General features: G+C 39.5%; 1 protein-coding gene and 1 pseudogene across 1 annotated transcript; one reads left to right on the top strand and one right to left on the bottom strand.

Moving 5' to 3' along the window:
• Window positions 1-3,503: 3,503 nt before the first annotated feature.
• LOC149080898 (uncharacterized) lies at window positions 3,504-4,418 on the top strand (annotated as a pseudogene).
• A 2,286-nt stretch (window positions 4,419-6,704) lies between these two features.
• On the bottom strand, window positions 6,705-19,215 carry LOC149080897 (leucine-rich repeat-containing protein 57). The gene is made up of 5 exons (XM_089237570.1): window positions 19,060-19,215; window positions 16,714-16,849; window positions 15,596-15,864; window positions 15,120-15,305; window positions 6,705-6,883 (listed from the first exon to the last, which is right to left on the bottom strand). Exons 1-5 carry the CDS (start codon window positions 19,138-19,140, stop codon window positions 6,842-6,844), a joined length of 714 nt encoding a protein of 237 aa, XP_089093696.1. The 5' UTR covers window positions 19,141-19,215; the 3' UTR covers window positions 6,705-6,841.
• Window positions 19,216-24,422: the final 5,207 nt, after the last annotated feature.

Below are 24,422 nucleotides of genomic sequence, written 5' to 3'. Positions count from 1 at the left end.
TCAATTTTTCCCAGAGATGGCGCCACTATTTTCGATCAATAAAATCGTTAACAACAATAAAAATAGAACCGCTAAAAAAAGTAGAAACAGAAAAAATTCTAGGAATTTGAAACTCTTTTAGTTTACTGAAGCGTGTGGGGGGGGGGGGGGGCAACACAAAAACACTCATATCAATGAACATATGTTACAAAGTGGAGAAAAGAAATTTCCAAAAAAAAGAAAAATAATTCCGGAAACCTGAAAAGGGGGACAGAAGGGTGAATAATTTTTCGAAACGTAGGAGGGCGATTGAAATGACATCAAAAGAAGGACGGTTGGTAACGCTATATATAAATGCACCAGGACTACGGCACCCCCAGTTAAGAAGCACTGTCCGAGGATGATGTCACTCTCTGCTACCTATACAAAGACTTTTAACAGCTGGCTGATGCGAAGATATATTTTGGAAAGTGAGAAAATTCAACTGTCCCTTGCGGGGAATCCCCTGTAGTCTAGTGGTCTAGGGCGTTCACCCGGAATGTGAAAGGAAGGGGGTTCGATTTCTCGTACGGACAGTTGAATTTTCTCTTTTTCCAAAATATATCTTCGCATCAGCCAGCTGCTGAAAACCTTTGTAAGGTGCACTGTTCTAGAAACTCAGGATAATAAGCAGAGAACAGGCTTTTCGAACTGAAGGAGGGGGGGGGGGAGCAAATCACCAATGTGGTGTGCATAATGAATGTTGGGAAAGGAAAAATAGTCCAACTCCCCACCTATTCCACTTCAATTCACTTTTTTTTAGTCGAAGAAGATGTGGAAGCTTAAACAGGGGGGCGTAAAGAGCAAGGAAAAATTCGTGAAAAAAGCGTAAAGTTGAATAAAAGATAGAGGGAGGAAAGTGGAACATTTTAGACAATATTATGGTCTGTATTTCCTGAGACATTCCTGTATTTTCACGTAATTTTGACCATCCACACAAAAAATTCCCGTTTTTTGCCTTATTTTTAACGAAGTCTACTTGAATTTTTATTGTTCACTGAAAAAAATATATATATTTTCGCAACATGATAATAATTATGAATATAAATAAAGTAGGACCTTTACACTTCCCGTTAGCGGACACATTCGGTTAATCGACACTTTTTTGAAAAACGTCAAAGGGCTCCAACAGAGGTGAATTTATAAGATGATGTGGGATCATGATTTATTAGGAGCTTCAACAGAAGCGCGTATTGCCGATTGTGAGCTGCACAAATTTTGTCGACCTTATTTCATTTCGGTCTAATTTTCTTGACCACAAAATTTGCTTTGCAAACTCTTTAGGTTACTCTTTTGGTCGCTGCCTGACCTGCTCCCTCACTTTCTAGGTCACTCTTTTGGTTATTCACATGCTTGCACACTGTTTCAGTCACTCACATGCTTACACACTGTTTCAGTCACTCACATGCTTGAACACTGTTTCAGTCACTCACATGCTTGCACACTGTTCTAGTCACTCACATGCTTGAAAACTCTTTAGGTCACTCTTTTGGTAGCTCACTGATCTGCTACCTTGCTCTCTAGGTCACTCTTTTGGTAGCTCACTGATCTGCTACCTTGCTCTCTAGGTCACTCGTTTTATCAGATTCATTATTGACCTCATTGACCTACTCTCTTACTTTATTTAAAGACATATTTATTGTTTTACGACCGTTGGCTGTTAAAATTTTGCCACCATCCTAATTTTCTTAACCATTCATTCCTCAAATTCCCTTCCCGCTCTATGCTCGATAAGCCCCCCCCCCCACACGCAAATACTTATCTGGTCAGTGCCGTACCTTTGTCACACGTCACAAGCCTGAAATTTGGCGCCCCTTGCATGTAGAAGATGCAGTTAAAGGTGCTCATTCTGGTACAGCGACCCGTGCACCAGACACGCCTCCCCCCCCCAGTTGCGGCCCTGTGTGCGTCTGGTCTTCAGTGTATTTTACGCCGCTGCGGTGGTTGAGTGGTCATAATGAACGACTCGCGTCACGAGGATCCGGGTTCGAACCCCACCGTCACCACAGTGGTGGTCGGCTGAAGTTGGTTTCCTGTGTTCCCAACTTCGAGTCGCAAATGCGAGCCGATCTCCCCATTAAAAAGTCTCGCCACAGAGAGCAACAGGCCTACAACGACTAATTATTCAATCATTACACTTCACTCATAGTTAGAAAAAACTTGTGGAAGATGGCAGCACTACACATAACAAGCATTACACAGAAACAAACTTCACATCAGGTTTCACTACACGTACACGCACATTCCCGCATGTACCAATTCGTTAGAGGTTCCGCAAAGGAATATGGACGAGGTGCATGTCTGGGTTTAGTAGTAGTAGTAGTGTATTTTACTACTTATCAACGAACATTCCCCATCACTGGAAAACATTTTCTGTCAGGAAAATGTCCGTTATCGAGAGGTTTCACTGCATTCATTTCACATATTTTTTCATATTAAACGTTTGCCCCCATTCTCTATAATTCATTAATATTCACTGCTTGGGTTTGCAGTTGTCCCTCATTTCTCGCGATAGGTGATTTGGGGCCGTTCAAGTATTACGTAAGCAAATTACTAGCCATTTTTGACCCCCCCCCTTGTCAGCAAAACGCTGACTCCCTTCCACCCTCCCTTGTCAGCAAAATTTCGTCATCAGCTCTGCCCCTGCTAATCCTAACTCATATTTTCATAAAGGGTGGTTGATGACGTAAGCATTATCCAAACCACACCCCCCCCCCCTCCATCGATGACGACGTAATCTTGAACGGCCCCGTTAAGTAAAAATTTACATATTTTTGCTCATTTTTGGCAGACTTTTTTTTTTTTTGGGGGGGGGGACCTTAAAAGGGAAAAAAATTATGCAAAATAAATACACATTATTTGTGAGGCCCCCATTTAGCCTCACAAATAATTAGGTTGGACCCCGGGGAAGTGTCCTGTTGGCCCTACCTTTGACATCATTTATAGTGATAATTGTCAATTTCCCGAGGAAATATGGTCAGTCTATTCGAGACCATAACACAAATCTTGGTAGTCTTTTATGACTTGATTGAAATAGTTAACGCTTTCACTATCAGATGACAGCTTGTACATAATACGGGGGGGGGGGATCAAAACAAAATATTACCAACAAACATCAGTTATTATTAAGTTCTAGAATCAAAGAATAAAAGTTTGACAGAAATTGATAATTAATTAATAATTTTTTATTTTTGTAAGTATAAAAAGAAACAAAAAATATTAGAATTATTCAAAACTGAAAGATCAGAAGTGAAGTTGAAAAAAACTTGCTTATCCTTTATTATTAATTTTTGGCGGGAAAATCTAGTGTCGTCTGCTCTTTTGTAAAAATGTATAGTTTTAAAACAGGAAGATATCCATTAATCATTCAGTTCAACGTTCGCTCGTGTCGTGTGCGATTTGTTTATTTGTCTCCTAATTTTTCGCAGATAACTGGAAGGTTAAGGGATAATAATTATATAATTATCATTAATTATCAAGTGGAGATGGATCAAAACAGATCTCGAAAGAAGACCGCCCCTCCGAGGGACATCAACTGCTACAAGAAGATCTCGAAAATCGGCGAAGGGACTTACGGAGTAGTCTACAAGGCCCTGGAGAAAAGCAGCGGCGAGACCGTCGCCCTCAAGAGCATCAAGTTCGATTCGCCGAACGAGGGCTTGCCGAGCACCACCATCCGCGAGATATCTCTCCTCCGGGAGCTCGACCACCCGAACATCGTCCGGCTGAACGACGTCATCTTCGGCAACCACAAGCTCTACCTTGTCTTCGAATACATGGACAAGGACCTGAAGAACCTGCTGGAGAACCGGCCCAAGGGCCTGCCGGTGCCGATCGTCAAGCACTACCTGAGGCAGATCCTCAACGGGTTGGCTTACTGCCACAGCCACATGATCGTGCACAGGGACCTGAAGCCGCAGAACCTGCTCATCGACGACCGGGACAACTTGAAGTTGGCCGACTTCGGACTGGCCCGTAAGTACATGGTGCCCCTGAAATCTTACTCTCCGGAAGTGATCACTCTCTGGTACAGGGCTCCGGAGATAATGCTCGGTACGCCAGTGTACGGCACGGCCGTCGATGTGTGGAGCGTTGGGTGCATCTTCGCCGAAATGTTGACCAAGGCGCCTCTGTTCGCCGGGGACTCCGATATCGCTCAGTTGTACGCGATCTTTTGCGTGTTGGGCACTCCGAACGATGAAGCGTGGCCCGGTGTCTCTAAGTTGAAGTATTACAACAAAAACTTCCCGAAGTGGAGACCCCGAGATATGCACGAGAAGCTGCCGATGCTCGACTCCCACGGCATCGAGCTGTTGATGGGTTTGTTCGCGTACAATCCCAGCTGGCGCGTGCCAGCTTGCCGAGCTATCGGCCATACATTTTTAACTGAAGATATTTGACTGTGTGATCATGATTTGCCGCAAGAGCCCCAGCCCGGGGACCTGCGACGATTCTTATTTTCTTCATTGTTTTTCGCGCTACAAATTTACTTATAGGAAGGCCCGTGAAAGGCTGGTCTGGGGGGGGAACTCACCAAATACCCAGCCAAGGGGCCTTGCTGCAGGATGAAGAGCCATAAGTAGCCAGCCCTAGGCTGCGATATTTGGCGTGCCCCTGGAAAGATTTTTTGAAGGTCCTTACCTTTTGTATAGTGAATTTTTAACATGAAAAAACAAAAAAAAAAGATGAGAATCGCACCAGAGCCCTGTCACCCGCACCCTTGTAGAGGCCGTGTGTGTGACATTCTCATTCCTTGACATTAGAAGATATCTTATTCTGTATGAACTTTACCGGACTGACTCGCTTCGCACAAGCGATTATTTTTATGCGCATTAATGTATTATGTCACTGTCATGAAATTTTTTTAAATGCACTTATACATGATTTTGATATTTATCTATTAAACGTAGAAGTATTTTAACATTATTACTAAATTCTCATTCTTATAAAGACAATCTTCAGTTCTGTATTACTGTCTTATAGAAGATAGATAAGCTAGAATGTTAATAAAATACTTAATTTCTCTCATCATAGTCAGAAGCGGATTTATGAATTTTACCGTCTGTGGGCTGCACAAATTTTGCCGCCCTTCTCCCATTCAACTCTAATTTTCTTTACCAGTCCTTCCACAAATTTACAGTCCTAGGATATTACCCCCGCCCCCGTAGTACAACTCTGTCACTCCAATCTTTTGGTCATTTTCATGTTTACACACTGTATAGGTCACTCTTTTAGTCGCTCACTAGCCTGGTACCTCGCTCTCTAGGTCACTCTTTTCAGTCAGTCCGATGCTTACTCAAAGTCACTCTTTTGGTCATTAACATGCTTTCACACTATTTTGGTTAATTCACATATTTGCACACTAACTCACTCTTTTGGTCACTCACCAACCAATCCCTAGTTCTCTAGGTTATTCCTTTTGGTCGCCTATGCTTACACATTATCTAGGTAACTCTTTTTTTTTCATTCACATTATTGCACACACTTTAGGCTACTCTTTTGGTCAGTCACTGTCCTGGTTCCCCAATCTGTAGATCATTCACATGCTTGCAAAGATCACTTGTTTGGTAACTCACTAACCTTGTCCCCCACTCTCTAGGCAAAGGCGTATATATATGGTTTTGCTGCCTATGGGCAAAACAAACTTTGTCGTCCTTCTCACATTCTAATAATTTTCTTAACCCACTCATTCCTCAAATTTGCTGCATTTGGGTTATAGCCCACCATTTACCCCTTAAATACTCTGCTGATCATAGTATTTTTTGAAACAATGACTGTACCGGAGTAGAAAACACCTAGAACCAATAGTAGCCGTTCATAATACAAAATGTAGCCTCTCATTAACTGACACTTCTTTTTAATTCATGGAAAAATAGCTTCAATGCAGGGCTGTCTTAAGGGCATCCCTCGGGCAAAGTGATTCTTCTGAGGCCTCCTACCTGTTGAGACATGCTCAAATTCAAACATTTTAACCAGATTTAGTTTTAATGGGGTGGCCGCATAAGCCTATGCGTTAAGATGGCACTGCTTCAATATATTTCACTACTTATTAATAGACCCTCCCTGCTAACATGGAAAGACCCCCCCCCCCCAAGTCCTGATTGTGCTCCTTTTAACAACACTGCGAAATTGTCGTCAGTCAAGTGTACTTCAGTCATAATAATGTCTTTATCATGCCATAAAATTGAATGTTTTGAGCAGGTGCCATGCTTTTATCAGATAATGGTAAAAATCCAAAATACTTGCAAAAATAAAATACAATTTCGGTGAAAAATTATTAAACACATAGGCCTAACCTACTCCAAACCTTTGACTCTCGCCATTATTTTGCCCCCTCTCTTCTTAAAAAAAACTATTTAAAAAAAAGAGGTTGGTTAGTCTTGGGCACTAAGGTGAAGGCTTGATCACTATCACTGCCCAAAGCTTTTTTCTAGAAAGACCTGCACCAATTGGGTTCTTATCTCCACAACCCAAGCCAGAACCAACTGGTATTCAAATTCAATCGTCAAAGACTCTTGTCACCTCTTCACATGAACAACCCTAGTAAACAGATGTCCCAGACAATTATCAGTATAATAAATGTAGTGTAATTTCCAAAAAAAAAAAAAAAAAACGCCAACATGTCACTGAAACTGAAATTTTTCATGCTAAAAACAGACACAATGAAGTACATTAAAAAAGAAATATCGGAGAGAACAAAAAAATTCTTGAATTTTTATTGGTGTTCGAACAGATTTGAGTGCTCATATGTACATCACACAAGGAATGTTTTTAAATTAAGCGAGTGATAAATTTTTGTTTCTGCGCTGCCATTGATCTGTGCTCAATACAATTTCTTTTTCGTTGCTGTAAATCGTTCCATATACTGGATGAGGAGAAAAGGAAAAGGATATAAAAGGGTTAAAATAAAATTCCAGAACTAGCAAAGGGCATCATAAAGATATCACAAGAAAGCAATTTCAGATTTACATTGAAAATGCCAAGAAATACTTATGGACGATCCCATACAAATTTTATCATTACTAGGGCAGCGGTTCTCAACCTTTTTAGATGCGCACAGCGCTTTTTGGTACATAATTTCTATGGCAGAGCCCAGTGGGCTTTTATTTATAGTTTATTTATCAAATTTACTCATTCAATTTTTCTCGAATGGTTGTGGAGCCCCAAGGGATCTGCAGAGCACCATTTGAGAACTGCTGTACTAGAGGGATGTATTGCTCAACTAGGGTTTCTCAACCTGAAGCCATATGGCTCCTCTGAGATATTGCAGGAGGGGGGCACAGGTGAAAATCAAGTTGAAGAGGAGCCATAACAGGCTGCGAAGGGGGGGGCACAAAGAGCTGTGGGGGGAAAATCCAGATCCAAAGAAATGAAGCATTTAAGTGAAATATGGTGGGGGTGGGGTATGACTATTTTCAGAAGGAAGCAGAGCAGCCCATAGAACGAGGGCTGTCTTAACACATGGGCCCACAGCCTGGGGGACTTTGAGTGTGTAGAAGGACCCCACGATATGAGATTTCATACTATTTTTACCAAGAATACAAAAATTAATGCACAGGTACTCCCAGCCAGGTAGGAGCACCCAGATGCTAAAATGGTCCCTCCATAGAACCAGGGCCATCTTACTTCATGGACCCATCTAGGCATGATATCAAGTGGGGAGTCCTACACTATGAGATCTGGTACCGTGATTTGAGGGAGTGAATAAATACATACCCTGTAACATCCAGTTAAGTATGGGCACCAGAACATCATGCTGCCCATGATTTTGAGACAGCATAGGAACCCCCTACAAATGCTCTTACAGTATCAAGAGTCTGCCTTACACATGGAACCTCAAACTTTGTTCACCATCAATTTTCTTAAAAAATCAGCCCAGTAAGAAGGAAAGATCTCGCTCCTTGATCTGGGGGGCAGATAATACAAGGGGCCCCAAGAGGAAAAAATATGGTTCAAAAAAGGAGCCAAAGGCAAAAAAAAGTTAAGAAACACTAGCCTTACACACTATTCTTTTGCAAGGTAGTTGAGTCTATGCCCTTCTGTATTTTTGCAGTTCTTCAAACCCACTACCCCAAGCTACCGAATTGGTATGATAGCTTTTAGACTGGAGCACATTTTCCCAGGCACCCCCCCCCCCCTAAAAAATGTAAACAATATATATCCATTCACTAACAAAAGATCTGTTTCCCAAGTCTTAGGAGTCCTAAATGTGCTGCTTGGAATGGGGCCCTATTACACGTCATCGGTTCGGCACTGCCAGTAACAATCAGTGTGGTGTTTGTTACCAGTTGCTGCATAGCATTTGCTTACCAGTGCTGCAAAGTAGAAGTTACACGTTGTTGTTTTTTTTAAAAATAATAACGTGATCCTCACGTATTCCCAAGGGATCAGCATGATCCGTCCAGGGAATTTGTTAGTGTTAGTAAGCATCCATGCCCGAACCGGGATTCGAACCCAGACCTGCACAGTGAGAAGCTAGTTCCCTAACCACTCGACTGCCAGGCGGCAAAAAAAAAAAAAAGGCTCAAGGTGGTATGCCTAACAATGTGTTGACAGGTTTGTGGTTCTGCGCACCAGTTGAAAAGCTACCGAATATTGATAGCGGCCCACCTGTTTTTTTTCCTGGCATTCCCCCTGTCCTGTGCTTTAGTTATTTGAAAGAATAATGTAAATTATTTGATTATGCTACCACAATCAAAAAGTTCTGTACCTTATTTTGTTACAGAACAAGAAGTGCAGATAGAATCTGTTTGTTTGATGTTTTCTTTCTTTATAAGTAACTACCCTTTGCAATTATGAATTTTATAAAATTTCCATACAAAGTTGTAAATGCAGATTGCGAGCCTTTCCCCCCCCCCCCCCCCACATCTTCCAGTGCCATAGGAGTTACCTCACTTTAGAACCTGAAAATCATTGCCCCTTTCGAAAATTCTTTATCTGAGAAAAAAGCCACATGGGACGAGATCATCTGGTTGTGGAAGTATTGGGGAAATCAGGGTTGTTGGGATTTAAATCAATTTATTTTTGATATGGAAAATTATCTGTTTTAACTGAATAAAATAATTTATGCATCTTTAAAAAATTATTAAATTTTGTATTAAATTATTTTAAACAATTATTTATAATATTGTGATGAAAATTAATATATGCCAGCGTTTGAAATCATTGGTGGTCCGTTGGTTCGAGACCAGTGATTACACATTATTTTCTCAGACCACCGAGAAAAAAAAAGTGGTAGTCCGTGGGACCAGTAGTGGAATGCATCGGCAGTCAGTCTGGCACATGAAAATGTCTTATTTTTGGTGGTATATCATTCTTCTAAATGACAATATATTTAGAAAAATACATTATTATTATTATTATTATTATTATTATTCAGAAGAGATTTTTCGTGTAGTTGACCACTCATGATGTTTTCAGACCAGTAAGTTCTCGTATTCACTGCTCCATAGTACAAGTGACTTTTATGTGTCAATTATAACACTGTATGTATCTTGAATCTTATGTTTAAAATTGGCCAATTCTTACCAAAGTTTGTAAAAACCACATATCTTAGATAGACAGTGACATCTCTAGTAAAATCTTTAAAAATATTGGTTTAAAAAGAAATGTTGAGGACAAGATTGTGATTCTGAAGTCAATCGCAGAAACTATTGATTTTGTACAAAGGAGCAACTGCTCACTCGCTGACTGTGTATTAACATGGAAAAAAGCTGGAACTGAAGATTAAACAAGCATCCTCATTGAACAATAAAAAAGTCAACTTGTCATCATCATATAAAAATAGATACGAATAATCATTAACAGATGCATACTTTGCTGCATTTATTCTAAGCTCTTATCAGTCTAATTTATAAAATTGATATTGATGTCACTAAATAAGGGTCTTGAATTATCAGACAAAAATGTGGCTCTGGTTTCCTAGCAATGACATTAACATTTTTGGGGAAGTTGGAACCATTTCCTGCCAAAAATGGGGGTTTTTTTTCACCCTAAGGTTGTTGATACAATGTCAGATTTTGAGTGGTGGAATAATTTTTATAACGTTTCAGGTAAAGATACAATTACTGAGAGTTATATGCAATATGTGAACATGCTAACTACAGCCAAAGCTTCAACTGCCTGTTTTGAAAGGATTTCTTCAACATTTAGTGCAGTTTATTCCATATTATGAAACAGATTAAGAGCACATAAAGCATCGAAACTAGTGTTTCTAATGAAGCAAATGAACAGTTATTGAGGGTAAAACTATTCAATACTGCCGTAAGATAATTCAAGGTTGTTTTTTTTCTCCTTTTTCTTGATAAAATGTCCCGATATATTTCGCAAGTATATGATTCTTTATCTTTAGTTTGCAAATATTTTTAAAATTGCCATTATTTTTATAAATTAAAATTTCTTTAATTGCATATTCTTTAATGAAAATATAGGTTAATGACTAGAGTGTTAGTAAAATATATTTAAATATATATTTTGTTAAGAAAATCTGATTTAAATAAATAAATAAATAAACAACCCTGATTGGAATGTAATGTTTTGACAGATAGTTAAACTGACACAAGAAGGGGACCCGTTTTGAGTCCTTAAATGATTAGGTGAAATGCGAGCAACCAGATCTTTGGAAGGCAAACATGCCAACATTGGCTTAAAGCTCATCAGTAGTGATGAATGTTCAGCTTTGCGATGGGGATAGCACAACAATCATAGTAAAATAAAAAAAATCACTGAAAAATTTAATTTTTTTAGTTTTAATTCAAAGTTTATTAAATACAGCACCTCAGTGGCACTGGAACCTAGAGGGCTTGGCCTGCACATGAGCCCCACCTCCTGAAACAACATTCTGAGGTCACAGAGTCCCTTAATAATTCATGAATATTCAATGCAATCCCAACCTGAATACGCCCTTGTGCGTCATATATATGGACGTCTAGCAACCCTAGACCTCCCATCCACATTTTCTTCATATCAGAACCTCTATGGCACCTACAATGAAACATTCTTTTGACACAAGTTCAACGAGCTCTACCATGCACCATGCAAATGAAGCAGGGCCGGATTTGCCTGCAAAACCATTCAAAAGCCTGTTTTTAGACCACAGCTTGGGTGGTTCCAACAGAAAACGAGTTTTTTCATGTTTGGACATTGAGTAGAGTGGCAGGTTTAGACGTGGCTTTACAGGGTCCCAGTAAAATCAGCTTGATCATTTCCCTGACTCTCCCTGACCAAATGCATGTACACTGTCACACGCATATATAATTCTAAACCATCTAATATCACTAAATCAGTGATTCCCAACGTGGACGTTAACGCCCCCTTGGGGGCGATGGAATGTTCCAGGGGGCAGTAGAAGCTACAGGTATAACATAGGATCCTATGGGTTAATTGCATTGGGGGCGATGGGTGAAAAAAAATTCTGAAGGGTGGTGATGGGCCAAAAAAGATTAGGAAACTATGCTCTAAATTATAGTCGACCCCCTCCCCGTATTTGTGGGGGTTACATTCTGGGGGTGGGGAAAATATGGAAAATTGCAAATAACTGAAACCATAGATTTTTTGTTTATCTTGTTTATTGAACATCATGAGAAGAGCAGGGTAACGCAAAATTATAAGGAAATGTAAACGAGGGTGCAGCGATTGATTGTTGGTGATGTTTCCTGAAAGAACATTGTAATTTCTGTTTGCAGTTTCTTCTTCATATCATCATGTTGGAGTATGTTGACAAGACTTCCTCTACCAATTTTTCTACATGTGAAGAACGTAATATAGAGGGATCTATATCATGAAAATCATCTGGTGGTGAGCCACAGCAGCAACTGACTTACTTTCACCAAGCACAGTCAATATATATAATTTTTTTTTTTTTTTTTTTTGTATTTTCGGAGCATTATCAGTAGCACTAGACAAATGAGCCATCCTAAACAGGCACAACTCAAATTTTGTAAACAAAACATGTAAATGACGATTGCTGAGGAAAAAATCCAATGAAGGGAAAAAAACCACAAATACGGGAAGGTGCGACTGTATATCATTTCACGTTAATACACCATTGAAAAGCACATTACAGACAGATGCTAATATTTTGCCGCCACCACCACTCCTTACAAAATCAAACAGTGTATATGATCTTGTACACAACACTAGTTTCCTTGGAAATTTCACAGAGATAACTGAATTCAAATCATTCTTCAACATATAAAGGTTAAGGGCCCTTTCACATGGAGTGGATGTGGAAGCAGGTCCGGAAGAAGTTTCAACAATTGGTATATACAGAGCATTTCAGACGATGTGGAATGCGCCCGCACCTTTGAAGTGTTCATGTGGGTCCGGATGGCATCCGCATGTGTCAAAACCTACGTGCGGGCTCCACATCCGCACATACAAGTATCGTACATTAGGTTATTTGGAGCTATTCACACAACGTGGATGCAGGTCGAATTAGTCCACATCTTTGGCTACTTTTTCAAGATGATTTCCCATGGAATTTTTTAATTATTTGACATAAATATAAAAACACCATATGAAGGTCCCTGTGCATCAATAGGATGTACTTGTCTATGTCTATCCCTCCATTTCCTTCTGAGATAAAGGAGATATAGCAACTTTAACTGCCTTTTGTCCATACTTTACAATTTTATATAATAAAACCTGCCAACAACAAACACTGACGGGACCAAAATTATAAGCCGTTCTGTAATTCATTACAAATATAATTAACTGAATACTTTAATAACTTTTAAATTTAATTACAAATTTTTTATATTTTTAAATTTTTAAAATATAAATATTTAAAATTGTTTTAAATATTTTTTTTATTTTTAAAACTAAATACTTTTATTAAACAACGTTATCCATGGACGGCATTCACTCAGGGCTGGATTAACACGTTTGAAAGCCCTAAGCACTTGAATAGTTTTGGTGTGTGTCTCCCACCCCCAATACCTACATATATACGTTACATGATATTGAGTCTATAAACTTAAAAAAAAATGTGACTAATCTAAGGATGGGATTTCACTCTAAAAGGTTTATGAAAGTTATTTTATAAAACTTGAAACAAAGCAACCAATAAATTTATCGGTTACATTCGAGAAAATGCAACCGATCAGTTTATTGGTAGCATTTGTAAAAGAATTATAAAATTTTTATAGTGTAATCCAGGCTTAACACAGAATTGTGATGTGAATATTTCTAAGCACAGACATTTTGAAAGTCTCCACCCCTCCCCCTTTTTCTACTTGCAAAGTCTTTGATATCTGATTTTTTTTTTTTTTTTTGGAACATCATTGGATGTGTTTTTGGAATTTGTTTTTCATATTTTCTAAAAAAACAGATCTTCGATTTTTTTTCACAACCTTTTGAAAATATTTTGAGATATATTCTCCCTTTGACTAATTGTGACGATCAAACTGAAAAGGCATCTTTATGTTAAGATTAAACTATTAAGATTATTCTATGGGGCTCTAGATTAAACCACCAAAGAATAACTCTAGGCTGCCTATGAGCACTGAATCAGGGGTGAAGGAGAAAAACAATTACAAAAATTGGGGGAAAAAAAGTTTTTATGCAAAAATTTCAAACTAAAGATTTTTTAGAACTTTAGTGCTCGTGTAAAAGGGCATGCGGATCTGGGATCTGGACCCAGGTCCGCTCAGTGTGAAATGGGCCTAAAGGTTCTCTACCCACAGGCAGGAAAAAAAAACAAGAAAATAAAATGTTTTTTCAGAAGAAATAGAAAAGAAGTTAAGAGCTGGTATATTGGCTTTGCTTTCAACAATGGAAAGGAGGGTCTCTCCACTTTAGATCCCTTCATCTATTTACTCAGAGGGCAGATTCTTTCTTGGCCAACATTGTAAAATCCCACCCTTCAACTGATAAGACATTTCTCTCAGTAGGGATCTGGAGGAAAATGCTGATAAGGATTTTTTTTTCCTCTCCCTGGGGATCCGAAAAATAATCTTCCATGGAAAAAAGTGAAGGTAAATCATTTGAATTATTTATCCTCTGATTTTTTCCCCTTCAAATTTTCCCTGACTTTTCCCAAGTATTTAGAATTTTCCCTGACTTTTGACAAATATTTCATATTTTCCCTGACTTTCCCTGACCGTTTTCCGATTCCCTGACTTTCCAGGTTGCAGGGAACCCTGCTTTACAAAGTGCATTTCACACACAGACAAAGCAGATCGGCTCTGAGTTTGTCTTCTCTCAAACTCCCTTACATGCGCATACAAATTCATTGTAATAATAAAGATCTATGCAATTTTTTAAAAATAAGTAAAACACCACAAGAAACTCAAAGACCCGATTTTTAACCGAGTGTCTCCTGTAGCCTTGTAGTTCATTGTGGATATCTGTAGAAACTACAGACAATCCGTAGCAGTTGGCAACTCTGAGAAGGCCAAGTCGTGGGTGCTCCATCACAATAATGTGTCGGTTCACAAGTCCCCTCCTGGTGTTAGATTTGGTGTTGGTGTCCTATGTCAAAACATAGCATTCTATACTTCCACAACCAGTTTATCTCTCCTGATCTTACCCCCATGTGGCTTTTTCCCTCCAGATAAAGAATTTGCATGAGGGGGAATGACTATCAGGTTCCGAAGAAGTGCAACGATGAAAGTACTAGAAAATGTGGCAAAAACGGCTTGCAATATGTATTTTTATCTTTGTACGAACAATGGCAAAAAGTGTATAATTGCACAGGGTAGTTGCTTCGAAGGAAACAACAAACAAACAGGGTCTATCTGTACTCATTCATCCATAATAAGTTCCAGAACTTTTTGAACATAGTAATGCAGTCGAATCCTGTTTTAACAAACCCCGCGAGACCGGAGAAATCACTTTGTTATAACAAAATACAAAATTTCATTATAAAGAAATTCCAGGTTTTAGCACTGTTTCTATGTACACTTATTCGGGGTATTAGAAAAGTTTTCGTTAAAATGAGATTTTTGCTATAACAGTATTCATTAAGATGGGATTTGACTGTACTAACAATGGCGTGTTTCTGTTTATCAAAATTTGTTTCAAGCGAGAAGACAAAAAAAACGTGAATTGGTAAATACCAAAAAAAAAAAAAAAAACATTTTTAATATATTGTATCGAACCTTTTCGTAACCTTCTCTCTCATGAAATTGCTTGTCTTCAAAAAGATTGCCAGACAGCGCGAGTAAAGACACTTGGGATTCTGCGAGGAGACGTTCCGGAACGGCGTCCAAGCGAAGGCAGTTCTCCTCAAGGCGCAGGACTTTCAGCCTCGGACAATCGGCTACCTCTTCTGATATCCTCTCAATCTGGCAAAAGGAAATGTTGAAAGGAGGCACAAATCATTAAATAGCTATGCATTTACTAAGTATAGCAATACACATATATGCAAAAATAACTGATTGAACGTTTTTCTCAACGACTAAACAAAAAAATACCCATTGATCTTCATGAAGCCAATTTGGAAAACTACAGATAAAATTTTGAACTTCAACGTTGATCATTACTTTTTTACTCTTGCCATCAAAATTTCACAAGAAACATATTTTGTCTGATAACGTCTAAAATAACACGGATGTGTGAGTGTATTTCCACCAACCTGGTTTTGATTGAGATTTATTTCGATAGCGAAAATGGTGCTGACGAAATCAGGTATCTCAGTCATTTCATTATGAGACATGTCCAACAACTCCAGCCGCTTCATGGTGGAGAACACAGGAGGGAACTGCTTGATGCGGTTATTGCTCAAATTGATAGTCCTCAGGTTAACGAGCTCGGCAAAAGAACTTGGTAAACTAGACAGGGAATTTTCGCTGAAGTTGACTGCCTCCAGCTTCGTCAGTGCACCGATCGAATCCGGCAGAGAAGCTGTAATTAAAAAAAAAGCCACATTAATTTTATAATGATTAACTTCAATGGTCACCACATTTGAAGAACAAAGTAAAACAGAGAGTTCTGTACCATTTTTTAATCACGACCCAAAATCAGAAATACGATAAACTTCCTGACCAACGAATCTTTTTTTTAAATTAGTGAAACCAGGAGTGCAAAAATACATTCACAACAGGACTAAGTGGATTTGTACAAACTCTCCGACCCCAAGCTTGGGTTACATTCCATAGATCAGAACCAATGTCTGTGTGTGCGCAAGTCTTAGTTCCACCCATCCCAGCAAACCAAGTTTGGGTCATGACTTGTAGGTTTAAGAACACCCTGGCTGTAAAGGGGATTAGTACGATTAATCTCGAAGGCCACAGTGAGCAAGTGTGGCTCACTATTCATAGGTTCTAAGAACCCTCCTAACTATAAATAAATTTATACGACCCATCTCTACAAAGTTTGGGTCGAAACCCATAACTTAAGAGCCCTTACGAATCAAGTATTGGTTTTGACCCATAGGTTATGGTCAAGCCCTTGAATATCAAGCATGGATTGTGACCATAACAGGTTCTATCTGAAATCTGTAGCGGCTGCCTCCGAAACCAACCTTTTCAGGGCCCTTCTATAAGTATAGTGAATTTATAGCATGAAAAAACAAAAAATTATAGTAAATGTCCCGGGCCCTGTCAGCCCCCCACTCTCCCCCCCCCATTGGGGTCATTGGTTTAGAACACCAACCTTTCCCCCCCCCCTCCCCCCGAGGTAAAAAATTTGCGATTTGATTCCCGCAAACAAGGAAATATGGTGAAGTATAAATCAAAACACGATTGTACTCACTTAGCCTCGTTTGTATAAGCGACAAGTTTTTCAGGTTGAGGAAACCACTTATCGACTCGGGCACCGATCCCAACTTGTTCTGCGATAAGTCCAAGGTCCTGATACCTTTAGCGATTTGCAAAACTTCCTTCGGAATCTGGCAAAGAAAGGAAACTGTGAAGTAAAAGAAAAGAATTTCAAGAAGGTTTAATTTTGCAGATTACTTTGTTCCAGAACAGAAATGGGAGAGATCACATATTATATCAATAAAGTTCCGCAATGAGAGATCTGCGATGCGGTGGACGACTCAACCAAAAAATATTCACTACTACTTTAGAGCGTGCGAAAAATGTATGGTCCCCCCCACAAGGGAAGAGGTTGACCGGGCTCCAACCCAGGACAATTATTACCATTTTTTGTTTTTCCCCATTCCAAATTTACTACACAGGGACACGTAAAAATTATGACCTAGGAGACCCGCCAAAGCTCTCAACCTAGAGGGCCTCCTGTTAAAGGACTGGGAGGGGGGGGGGGACATGTAAAGGTGTTTTGCATTTTACATGTTCATCTTAATCCTCAATACATATTCTTGATACGCTCATCTTAATGCTTAGATTACCTTTATAATAATTTTGTAAGATTGCCAACAAAAGATCAATATTTAGTTACCAAGAGAATGTGACCAAGTAAAATTGGGGCTTTATTGTCCATTTTCTCGTGGCGAGAGAATATGACTAGCATGTTTTCTGACAAGGGTCAGTCTGACAGGGCTCTAGCTTGGGGATAATTTAGGGTAGGCAATTGCCCCTCCCCCCCCCCTTGGCAAAAAATGCAATAGAAATGGTATGGACAGAGTTTCCAACTGCTACAGATTGTCCGTAGTTTCTACGTACGGCAAGAAATATACATTGTATTGATATTCATTTTTTTTAAATTAATATTCGGAGGTGAGCCGTCAGAACAAAAGCAAAATCACATCTATGGTTATAGCTGTAGCAATTTTACTACGTTCCCTCTTACGTCTTATTTGCATATTCACATGCACCTATGTTAGCAATCGGACGAAACTTTTTCTGCGCTAATGCATTGTTGGTGTCATTTCACTTCCATCACACGTTTTTGCAGGACATTCTGCTAACAGCCATGTTTCAGCACCAATTTTTTTAAATTCTTGACGGTGTGTTAAATAGCTTCTGTTGGACTGAGACCTAGTAACTTGTTTCTAACTTCAAACCCTGCAGAATTTATTTTTCTGGTGATTTTAATTCCGCATTTTCGTGATTTTTTTTTAAATTTGGTAGTATGAGTTTACCGCCCATTCAAAAATTCCATGTAGATTATTTTGATTTATAACGAGCATTTTGGATTATTTCGATTTATAATGTGCATTTTGGATTATTTCACGTGTATGTGTCCTAAGGATTATTCCTATTTCTAATGTAATTATTGCTGCGCGGTGGAGGATGGGGGTAGGGGGGGGGGGAGCGGTGAAAAGAACCTTTTTTTATTTCCCTTTCTCCTCCTTCGCGGGGGTTACAGTAGAATCAGCACTTCTGGGCACCAAGAAGGGTGCTCAAGTCGGGTTTTCCTAGGAGCGGGTTTCCTGTGCCGCGCACAACGTGATTCGCCCAGCACAACACGCCGTCCTCTCACCAATAACAAAAGCAGCATGCCTGTTTTCCTACAGAGCGCAAAACGCCTCACGACAGCTGCTTTACATTGGGAGTGATTGGCCGACTGCTTCTGGAGGAGTCAAATGCGTCGTGCGCCACGCGTTTCACTGATCTTCTCTTCATTTTTGTGTGTTTTCTTTCCCTTCAAACCAGAGCATGCAGATGGCAGAGTAGCTGATACCAATGCCATATACTATAATATGTCGGTCCTGATCTGATGTGCCACGCTAGGAAAACACAAATGCGTAGCGTGATTATGTAACACGTTGCTGCCAACGCGAAATCATTCACGTGGCGCAAAACACCTATTCCTAGGAAAACTCGGCTTAATACTGCTTTTTCACCCACTATAGCTTTCCTTAAAGCTTAATTATTTCACGATTATTTGGCAAAAAACCTCAATGGTAAGCCAAGCGTATCTATGAGAACTTACAGCGTCAGTGACGTGTTACATAATTTGCATAATTAGATATATATCATGATACTAATTAGACAATTATTACTTAAATAAAGGGGGAAATTAAACAATTCGAAGAGAAAAAACGCACATATTTTCATTAAACTGGACATTATGAAAAGAAAAATCAGTTTCAAAGTGATATTGGGTGTGGATGTGGGACCTCATATCCTGTAGATGGATTAATTAATAAATACAATAGCAAATTGAGAAGCTTTAAGAATATAATCATAATACTTCGGAGAGGCCGGTGCTTCGAAGCTGAAGGACACCAGTCTTCTCGGCGTTTTTCAGGTGCTGTTTCAAAGAATTTCCCATTTCGATACCCTAATTCTTCCAAAAGTTATTAGTAAACAATCTATTTCCTCTATTTCGTTTAAATATAATTCTGGTAAGAGCTTCCTTGGCGTACTGATGTTACTTCATTCCACGAGCATTTCTCCAGATACTTTTTTTTTTTTTTGCTGTTACCTAGTGAGCAGTAAATAAACTAGTACAAGTATGATGAAATTCATCTAAGGTGGGGGGGGGGGGGACACGGCGCACGGTGGAGTATTTGTCGGATGTAGCTGGCTAAAAATACTTTTTATCGGAAAAGTAGTGTAAGGTCGGCATTGCACTATAAAAGTTTGATCAAAGTTCGTTTATGAAACTTTAAAAATGCAACCAATAGGCGGATGAGTTAAGTTCGCTCGAATGTAACAGCTGTGCTTATTGGTTGCATGGGCAGAGATACGGAGGGGGGGAGCATTGCCCCCCCCCCGGCTTCGAAGTGGAGTGGGCAGATCTAATGTATATGTGTGTATATGAATTAACATCATCATCGTGCCACACCCCCCCCCTCCCCATTCAAAAGCCTGTTTTTAGACCACAGCTTGGGTGGTTTCGACAGAAAACGAGTTTTTTCATGTTTGGACATTGAGTAGAGCTGCGGGTTTACACGTGGCTTTACAAAGTGCATTTCACACACAGACAAAGCAGATCGGCTCTGAGTTTGTCTTCTCTCAAACTCCCTTACATGCGCATACGAACTCATTGTAACGATAAAGATCTATGCAATTTTTTAAAAATAAGTAAAACACCACAAGAAACTCAAAAACCCGATTTTTAACCGAGTGTCTCCTGTAGCCTTGTAGTTCATTGTGGATATCTGTAGAAACTACAGACAATCCGTAGCAGTTGGCAACTCTGAGAAGGCCAAGTAATGACCTTACCCCCGCAGACTTCCAAGTCTATCTTCGCCTATCATTGGTTGAATTTTTCAAGTTTTATAAAATAATTTTTATCAACCGGGATTAGACTATAAAAGTTTTGTAAAAGTTCACTTATGAAATTTGAAAAATGCAACCAATAAGGTCATCGGTTGTATTCTAACAAATGCAACCCATGACCTTATTGGTTGTATTTTTCTAGTTTTGTAAAATATATTTTATCAAATTTTTATAGTGTAATCCCAGCCTAAAGATTATATTACATTAGTTTATCACATTATTATGCTTTTAAAGTGTCTTTCTCTTTTTCCGAAAATATGTGTTTGGTACATATACATATTTAATAAAATTCCGGATGCACCCATCTTTAGGGAACGCTTCGACATCTCCTTGAGATGGGAAGCGGGGTGTGTCCGGTTCTTCAATGTTCAATGTACATACAGGGTGCATAAAAAGCATTTTAGCACGTATGGTTTGATCATAATAAAACGCTTGTGATTAATTGTCTGTTTGCAATAGTATTTTATTTATCAATGAAATTGTTTCTTATCGTATTAATTTACTCAAAAACTAAAATTTGGATGTAATATAGTGTAGTTTTTCTCAATAATTGGAGATTTAGGGTGGATTCACATCTACAAACGCACACTTCGTGTCATGTCAAACACGCAGTAGCGGTCTTAGGAGGGTGTAACTTGTGCAATTGCACAGGGCGCCAAATTATAGGTAGCACCGAAACAAGTTAGAAAAGTTAGATACATATTAATAGAAAAGAATCTTTAATGTACTTTTAAAAAATTACCGTGCAAAATAAACATAGTAAACAACAGTGGTGAGAAAAAAAAATTCAAGGTTTGAGTTGATGAGCAGTGCGCATACAGCGCATACTGTAAACCGATTTCCATGAAGATAAAAATACGCACACACTAGCTTCTTTTTCTTCTTTTAACCCTCCGGCAGTTTGCTTTCTCTTTTGTTGTCTATATAGTAGTGATGGAAAAAAATGAAGAGCATTGTTAGGAAGTCATCTCTTCTCTCCATCCATCACCCCATTTTTCTACAGATAAGAACATCAGTGTTTCCCTGAGTTGCGGGGAATAAAAATGAGGAGGTTAACGAAGGATACGTCTGCGAGTTTCCAATCCCCCCCCCCCCACCCATCCAGAACATGGAAAAAATTGAATCCCCCCCAACATTCTACATAATTTTTTTTAATTATTGACGTTTTTTTTATGATTTATAGGCCCCTCTTTGAACAGGGAACCTGCGCTCTCGGGCACCGGTTTTCTACCCATCTCACTATGATCAATTAAAAACAAAGTACAGTACTCTCTCAGACTGAGAAACCATGCATTTCAGCGCCCCAAATCCCTGGTCCGTCTCTGCCCTCACTCGACTTTCCTAATGGTTCAACGCATGTACGTAGACCGAAAAAACCACACATTCACACACAATTAAGTCCCAGATACCCAGGCCCAGAATTAAGTAGGTGCGTAAGCAGGGCCGCAACTAAGAACAACAATATACTTTGCCGACTAGGGCCAGGATCTATTTTGGCGCCCCACTCCCAGTAATTTGTAACGGAGAAAAAGTATATACTCAGAGCCCTTCGTAGTCAAGCGCCCGTGACTCCCCCTGCTCTCTCTTAGTTGTGGCTCTGTGTGTAAGGTGCGGCCACACCGGACGGCCCAAAAAGTAATTCTATTTTTTACCTTATCAAACTTTAAATTCCTTATCAAAAAACTGATAAGGACTTTCTGTTGAAAATCCCCTCCCTCAAATGTCTACTATTTCTACTATTTCTTTCATTGATTTATAAGTTTTTTTTCACTAATTCTGAGGTATTATTTGTTTCAAAAATTTAAAAATTATTTGTTTCAAAAATTTAAAAATTATTTGTTTCAAAAATTTAAAAATTATTTCTTTCATTAATTTTGAGTTTTCGTCCGAAATTATTTCTCTCATCAACCGTTTTCGAATGTTTTCAATCATTTTTTGAAAATTATCGTGCCATGACAAGAAATTCCGAAAGCCAAATGTGGCCCGTAGACCATGTGTTGACAGCCTCTGCACTAGCTCATAGTTTCACAAATTTTTTGTTCTATCGCTCCTTCTTCAGAATTATTTTTTTCTCTCATCGTTCTCCAGCTCCAGCGGACCCGTACGATCTTATGTTTAACCCGTAGCAGGGGCGGCTCGAGCCACTACCTATATACATATATAGGAGGTAGTGCTCGAGCTCACCTGCCGCCCGGGTGGAAAGCCTAATATGCCGCCCCTAAATACGACCCTAGTGGAAAGCTGGCAGGGCTTCAGCCTGGGAACTTTGAGATAAACCTGATTTTTTTTTTATCCGTCTATAGCCGCCCAACACTGTTATCCAAAATACCGCTTTGAAAGTAGCTGGCCCGTTTTTTTGGTCCACGGTTGTTTCACTGTTCTTAATTATGCCAAATAACTTTTTCCACATAACCGTTCGTATTGATGATCCATTTGTTTTCCTTGATTTTGGGTTGATGTTTTTAATTAATCTCAAATCTCCAACATACAGGTGAACCTTGCTCACTCCAAAATACCTACTCCAAGATTTTCAGGGCAGAAACCAAGGGTGCTACTACTACTATAAAACTAAACTACTGGTGCTACAGGCCCTGGACAACTGAGAACCCAAATTCTTCCCTTGTCTTCATTTGACCGCTCCTGAAAAATCACCGGGTCGGGGCACCAAAATGCACACTTGCCCCGCGTGAGTCTATTCTTGTTTCTATCATGGCCCGTGCCTTGTCTGTTCCCCTCATGTTTTTTCATCTTAGGTATGGGCGGGAGTGGCTGAAAATAGTGACAGCGTCTGGTGTCTCGTTAATTTTTATTATTTTAAAATTTAAAAAATTTACCGATGAAAGAAGTCCAACAAAAGCCTAGAATACCGCCTCTTAAAACTGCCGCCCGGGTGCGCCGCACCCCTTGCACTTTCACTTAAGCCGTCCCTGACCTGTAGCTTCCATCGCCCCCCCCCCCTCCCCAGGAGTCGATATTGCCCATTTTGGGAAACACTGCGCTAGCTTAACGTACACTACGTAATCAAAAGTTAGCGGACACTTTGGATTTTGGATATTTTTTTTTCTAATTTCTAACGAAGTATTTGACGAATTGTTTTGTAAGTATGTGAGTATATTGTTTTTCAGTATAGGAACAAAATATTAAAACTTACATTTCACAGTGAACTTTAATCATAAGTGGATACAGCGGCATCACAGCCGGGGATGCTGTAGGTGCTGGAGCACCCACAAAATTTTCTATCACGCAACAGAGCACCCTCAGAATGTAATTTAAAAAATGAAAATATCGTTCGTAAAACTCAAGTCGAGCACTCACTGGTATAAAGCATTTCCGACGCCCCTGAGTAGATATACAGAATTTTCGGGGGTCCTCTTACCATGATTCATTCCAGAGTATGGTCAATAGACCACAGATGCATAAAACCCTGAATGATAAAAATAAAGTTCAAATCAAGTGAACCGGGGGGGGGGGTGATAGTCAAGTCAAACTCCACCTTCTCACTCATGCCACGGAATATGTTTTTTGGTGTTACAATAATGGGGTTAAGGAATCCTCATATCTCCTCCTCCTAATCACACCAGGGCCCACCGCTCTGTCTCAATGAAGAGATTTTAGCGGGTGGTCAAAGAAGACCTGGCCATATTGGAAAATGTGTATGTGTTGTGAAGCTAACGTTAAGTTTGTTGAAAGTTCTCCAGAATTTTGTAAAGGGTCCGCGTTTTTTAGATCCGGAATTTTGTGAAGGGTCCGAAAAACGGGTCCAAATTTTTGTTGGGCGCTGACCCATGATATTTGAAGAAGAGTGTGAATTTTCACAATTTGCAAAAACCATTGCCGATGGCAACTGCTAAACTTAAATGATGATATTCAACGTTGTCAAAACGTCGCTCAAGCTCACTGCGCAAACTACTTACGTAAATGTTGCGTCGATAGAGCATTATTATTTTTGTATTGCATAAGTATACAGATAATGTGAAAAATAATTTGATAAACAAATTATCCAATTCCTATCAGTCATCTGATTGGAAAAAACGTGTAATTCACCAGCCCACGGCTCCCACATCCAGTAGCAGCAGGGCGGCCTTTGGCGGTCCCCCCACCCCCACCCTTACCTCGCCAGAATTTTCACGGGTCTTGCCATGGTGACTTTTATAGTGTGAAAATGAAACAAAAAAATTATAAAAAAATCGGGCCCCCCCCCCCTGGCCTTGAGACCCGTCAGCCTCACCACCCTTATGTGTAGAGGAACCATGCGCCACCCTTATCACCCCCTTTCCCCAAACCAGTAGCGAATATCCGTGTTATCCCGATAATTATCGAAGGGTAAAC

Source organism: Pholcus phalangioides, unplaced genomic scaffold, assembly GCF_987345545.1.
Source record: "Pholcus phalangioides strain wild (caught in Gottingen) unplaced genomic scaffold, Ppha-v1.0 ptg000010l_1, whole genome shotgun sequence".
Taxonomy (NCBI): domain Eukaryota; kingdom Metazoa; phylum Arthropoda; class Arachnida; order Araneae; family Pholcidae; genus Pholcus; species Pholcus phalangioides.
The sequence above is the reverse complement of the archived record's forward strand: the minus strand, read 5'-3'. Positions and strand labels throughout refer to the sequence as shown.

What these genes read in the sequence shown, in the direction of transcription:
- LOC149080897 (XM_089237570.1), bottom strand. Translation starts at nt 19,140, where the DNA reads ATGGGAAATTCTTTGAAACAGCACCTGAAAAACGCCGAGAAGACTGGT. An exon ending in GCTTATACAAACGAGGCTAA is followed by an intron (nt 15,865 to 16,713) that starts GTGAGTACAATC and finishes TTTTAATTACAG; the next exon opens with CTTCTCTGCCGGATTCGATC. An exon ending in TAAATCTCAATCAAAACCAG is followed by an intron (nt 15,306 to 15,595) that starts GTTGGTGGAAAT and finishes TCCTTTTGCCAG; the next exon opens with ATTGAGAGGATATCAGAAGA.